This window comes from Zalophus californianus, chromosome 6, assembly GCF_009762305.2.
Source record: "Zalophus californianus isolate mZalCal1 chromosome 6, mZalCal1.pri.v2, whole genome shotgun sequence".
NCBI classification, from domain to species: domain Eukaryota; kingdom Metazoa; phylum Chordata; class Mammalia; order Carnivora; family Otariidae; genus Zalophus; species Zalophus californianus.
This window is the reverse complement of record NC_045600.1, coordinates 142,325,649-142,330,746: the sequence shown is the minus strand read 5'-3', so window position 1 is coordinate 142,330,746 and position 5,098 is coordinate 142,325,649. Positions and strand designations below refer to the sequence as shown.

The 5,098-nt window shown below is 55.6% G+C and overlaps 1 protein-coding gene across 1 annotated transcript; it reads left to right on the top strand.

Moving 5' to 3' along the window:
- Nucleotides 1–1,077: 1,077 nt before the first annotated feature.
- Nucleotides 1,078–4,171, top strand: RPS17 (ribosomal protein S17). The gene is made up of 5 exons (XM_027570801.1): nucleotides 1,078–1,227; nucleotides 1,489–1,640; nucleotides 1,861–1,966; nucleotides 2,681–2,746; nucleotides 4,044–4,171. The coding sequence occupies exons 1-5, from the start codon at nucleotides 1,225–1,227 to the stop codon at nucleotides 4,122–4,124; spliced, it is 408 nt and encodes a 135-aa protein (XP_027426602.1). The 5' UTR covers nucleotides 1,078–1,224; the 3' UTR covers nucleotides 4,125–4,171.
- The last annotated feature ends 927 nt before the right edge of the window (nucleotides 4,172–5,098 follow it).

Here is a 5,098-nt window from a genome sequence, read left to right as displayed (position 1 = left end):
GAGCCTTTGGATTCCACTTGAGTCTGAGGTAGAGGGAACGTGGCACAGCAAAGCATCCCTCTGGTGAGAGGGGTAAGAACTCCTGTTGGAGGGGGTGGGGGAGTCCTTCAGCCAAGACGGAGAGGCCTCACTCATCTTTTTACTCGAGGTCTGGCTGGCAGATGCTGGACAGGAAGTTTGCTGATAAAATAAGTTCCTGCAACTCCCTCAGAGGAGCGTGAGCGTCCCTTTTGGTCTCCGCTTTTTCTCCTTTTTCCTGCAGAGGCGTCTCTCCTCCCCTCCGTCCCCATCTTGTCCAGGGGCCACTTTCAGGTAGAGGGCTTCCTGTCCTCCTTCCATTCCCAGTCAGTTCAAAGTCTGATGGCCCTGGCCAAGGTGACCAGAGTGAGTTGGATGAGGCCCAGCCCTGTGCCCCTGAACCCCTGCAACGTGGCCAGTCCAGCCTGGGCTTCAGAAGGCCTGGCTTGGGGATGGGTGCGGCAGCAACAGCCTGAAGCCTGTACTGGCTGGAGGAGGTGCCCCAGTACTGGGTTGGGAGCGCTGCAGGCGAACTGGGCCCTCTGCTTCCACGTTTGAGAGCTTGCTTTGTCGGGGGCACGGGGGACTAGCGAAGCAAAACGGCCCTTCCTGTGGTAGAGCTCACCCTTAGTTGAGGAAACTAAGGCAAGTCACCATGACAAGCAGCTTAAAAAGGATAGAAGGGAAAGCCCCTCTAAGGTGACGCTGGAGCAAAGACTTGGAAGAAACGGGATAAGCGTCTCCCAGTGGCGCCCTTCTCCCCCAGGCTAGAAAAGCAAGTCCCTGAGGCTGGGGGTCCTGGGCGGGGCACCATCTACCTCCTTACCTTTCCTCGTTCCCGAATCGCCGTCCCAAGGACTCTAAAGCCTCCCTCCGTGCATCCCTTCTAGTCTAGGGCACATCGAATGATCCTGTCTCAGAACCAAGAAGCAGAAGAAGCGGGCCGACAGAACGCTAGGAGAGGCGGGGAGCGGGAGCTGCGCCCAGGGCGGGGGCGGGGGGGGGGGCGCGGAGGCGGGCCAGGAATTCGCCCCGCCCGCCAGGTGACGGCAGGCCCCCCTGCACTTCCGCCCCGCCGCGCCAGGGGTCGCTGTGGAGCACCCGCTTCGGCTCTGCTTGTCCCGGGTTAGCCGGAAGCGCCTTTCTGGCCGCGCTTTATAGGCCTCGCTTGTGTTTCCTGTTTCCTCTTTTACTATACCCGCCAACATGGTAGGTATCTTGGCCCGAGGCCTCGGTCTCCTACAATCGTCCTCCATCCTCTGCTTTCCGCGGCCTCCAGCCCTCGAGGAGGGGCGCGGCAGCCCCGCGCCCCCGGCCTCCGCGGGCCGCTGGCCTCCGCGCTGAGCCCCGCGCTCCGGCGCTGCCCGGCCGGCCCTCCTCCCGTCCCGGGCTCAGCCACAGCCCGCGAACCCCGCCGCCGTCGGAGGGCTGTCCCGGCTCGCGGGTGACGCTGTGTTCTCCCACCCGCAGGGCCGCGTCCGCACCAAAACCGTGAAGAAGGCGGCCCGGGTCATCATTGAGAAGTACTACACGCGCCTGGGCAACGACTTCCACACCAACAAGCGCGTGTGCGAGGAGATCGCCATCATCCCCAGCAAGAAGCTCCGCAACAAGATCGCAGGGTGAGCTGGCGGGCCTGGCGGAGAGGGGCGCGGGAGGGGCGCGCTGCGGGCTTCCCTGCGCGGCCGCGTCGGGGGCTTGGGGAGGCGGCCGGGCGGGGTGGGAGGGTTCGCGGCTTGGGCGGGCTGCGGTGAGCCGCTCTGTGCGCCCGGGCGGAGCCCCGGCCCTTGTCCCTGCGGCGTCCGCGGCCTCACGGTGCTCGTGGCCGTGTGTCCTTTGCAGCTATGTCACACACCTGATGAAGCGGATTCAGAGGGGCCCGGTGCGAGGCATCTCCATCAAGCTGCAGGAGGAGGAGAGAGAAAGGAGGGATAATTACGTGCCCGAGGTAAACTTGCGGGGTCTGGCTCATCCTCAAAGGTGGAGCAGCAGGGTGCTGAGAGCCTTGAGAGGTCCCTCTGGCGAGTCTGAGGAAGGGGGTCTCTTATGCATAGAGCACCCCGCCCCCGCCAGCTGTAGTGCCCAAACTCATCTGCCTGTGTGATCGACCCTTCTGCCCTGCTGGGGCCCTTGAGGTCCCTTCTGGTTCTTCCCAGCGGAGCCCTTGATGCTGTGCGTTTCATGGTTTGCCTTAGCATAGCATTCCTGAGTTGTTCGCCTCCTGCGGAGGTTTTGTGCAGACTGGTTGGGTGTAAACGAGGGAATTACAGAGGTAGAAGCAGAAGAGCAGATCCCTGGGACCTGGAATTCTTTTTTTTTTTTTTTTTTTTAAGATTTTATTTATTTATTTGAGAGAGAGAGAATGAGAGACAGAGAGCACGAGAGGGAAGAGGGTCAGAGGGAGAAGCAGACTCCCCGCCGAGCAGGGAGCCCGATGCGGGACTCGATCCCGGGATTCCAGGATCATGACCTGAGCTGAAGGCAGTCGCTTAACCAACTGAGCCACCCAGGCGCCCCGGGACCTGGAATTCTTAAGCAGACTGCTCACCTTGGGGGATGTCGGCCGCCACCCCGTTATCTCTCGTTGAAGAATCTTGGAGAAGCGTGCAGAGAGTGAGAGATGACCCACCGATTGTTTGGGGGCCTGCCCTGTTCCTTCTAGGTCTCAGCCCTGGATCAGGAGATCATTGAAGTAGACCCTGACACTAAGGAAATGTTGAAACTCTTGGTAAGTGTTGCCTGAGTTCCTAAAGGAGGACTTTATCTCTGGTCGAGGACCATCTGTAGTTTTCTCCTGTCTGTAGTAACAGGAGCTACGTTCTTCATACATTTCCTTTGTCCTCACTGTGTCCCGAGAGGCACATCCTGTTACCTACTTTTCCTACCTGAGGAAATGTAACTTGAAGATTAATGGGTGGCAGGGTTGGGAATTCCGTCTACACTGCTAACCACTGGACAGGCTGCCTCCAAAATGGGGTTAGCTAGTTGAAGGTGGAGATGGCCCTCCACAGGAAGAGAGTTCCGGAAGCCATGACCATTCCCCCATGACTTCCAGGACAACCTTCCTCCCTTCTCTCCTGTTTGCTTCCTGCCTCTGTGGCTGCTCCTCACATTTGCCTCCCCGGTTCCAGCTCTGATTGTCTTTTCATTTCACTCTTCATGCCTTCACTCGGGGACTTCACTCCTTGTGCGTCTATATGCTGACCACTCCAAAGAACTGTGCTCTGCTTTCCCCATACTTCCCAGATAGTTGAGCTGTCTTCATGGGGCTTCTCTCTGCAGTGGTACATAGTTTGGTGAAGGCAGCATGGCTTCAGAGTCCAGTACACAGTGACTTGAAGCAACTTCATTTTTTCTTCTTTATGACCATGAAATGTGAGAGGTAATGAACAATGAACTTCAATGTACTCACCGGCCAGTTTAAGAAAAACATTACCAGCATAGCTGAAGTCTGTTGTGGATAATTTTCTCCAGAAATAATCAGTCTTCAATGCAACTTTTTAGTTTCAACTATAAAATTGGTTTTTGAGGATAAAATGGGAGGGACGTTAAGTTCCAGGTATGTGGCAGGCCCTTGGCAGTTGCATTAGTGATGCTTCCTACTTGTGTCAGGCCCTGGAAAGGAAATGGAACTGTATGTGACCTTAGAGCAGTGATTCTCAAAGGACAAGATTTTGACCTTCAGGACATTTGGTAATGTCCGGACACGTTTGGTTGTCAGAGCTTGGAATACTAGCAGACATTAATGGATAGAGGCCAGGGATGCTGCTAAAAATCCTACAGTGTACAGGACAGCACCCTTGTCTGGGTGTTGGGGTGTATGTGCCTTCAGATCTTAAGTAGGCTCCCTTGTGAGTTTATTGCTCTGGGGCAGGGAGAAGGCCTCTGTTGTGTTTCTGCAGGGTCCTGCCAACCTGACCCCAAGCTAGGGGAGGCAGACAGGCATGGCCTGGCAGTGCTCCCGGGACTTTCAGCACAGATCTCACCAATATAGCCACACTGAACCTATTTTGTTGTTTTTCCAGGACTTTGGCAGTCTGTCCAACCTGCAGGTCACTCAGCCTACAGTTGGGATGAATTTCAAAACACCACGTGGAGCCGTTTGAATCTTTCTGCTGTGCTGTAATATCTTCAATAAACCTTGGACAACAACCTTGCCTGTGTCCTGTGTGGGTTGGGTGCCAGCAGTGCTAAGGGCAGGAGTTCTCTCTCAGGGAGAAATCCTGAAGAGCGCTCTGCAGTGGGAGCATCTGTAAGTGGCCTTTGGGCAGTGCCCATACAGTGGGTGTGTTGGACACCTGAGCCACCCTGCCTCGTCCTGGCAGGCGCTGAGCACTAACCTTGGCTTCAGGTGGAAATCAGGAGATGCTTTCCTCCTCGCCCCGCATGCCCTGAGCGTTTGATCCTCGGCCTCCCCCAGATAACATAGAATCTGGGCTAATGAACCTGCCCTGAAAGGGTAACAGTCCTCACACGTTTGAGGGTTGGGCTTTGCAGGTGGGAGATAGGATGGGTGGTGTCTGCCTAGTACCTGGCACGTAGGAGATGCAAGTGGGAGTGGAGGTGGGTCAGTATAACTGGGATGCTCGCTGGGAGGATCCTCAATAGTCGCTCTGAGTTCAGGGGTCTGCTGAGGCTGTGGGTCAAAGACAGGGCAGGGCTGGTACCTGCTCTTGAGTAGCGAGGAGAAGGAGCTGTTGTTCAGTTGGTGATCCACACATTTATCTGCTTTTCTGTCCAGGGTAAAGCTGGGCATGTTTGCAAGCGTGGGTGTCGAGATCTCTGCAAGGAGGTGGCAGAGCCCCAGATAGATACAGCAAACAATGTAAAAATGCGTAACAATTTTGATAGGATTTCAGACTTGGAGGAAGGTTGCAAATACTCAGACTCAAATCCTCAGATCTACCAATTGTTAATTTTGCCCGTGGCTTTATACTGTGTGCGTGCGCGCGCGCATGTTCATAGGCATTTTTTTCTGGTCTATTGAGGTAAGTTAGAGGCATGTCCTCTTGCCCCAAATATTTCAGTCTTTCCTAGGAACAAGGATATTCTTTTACAAAACCACGGTACAATGTTCAAA

Coding starts and splice junctions, on each gene's coding strand:
- RPS17 (XM_027570801.1), top strand. Junction 1,967..2,680: donor GGGATAATTACGTGCCCGAG/GTAAACTTGCGG, acceptor TGTTCCTTCTAG/GTCTCAGCCCTGGATCAGGA. Junction 2,747..4,043: donor AGGAAATGTTGAAACTCTTG/GTAAGTGTTGCC, acceptor TTGTTTTTCCAG/GACTTTGGCAGTCTGTCCAA.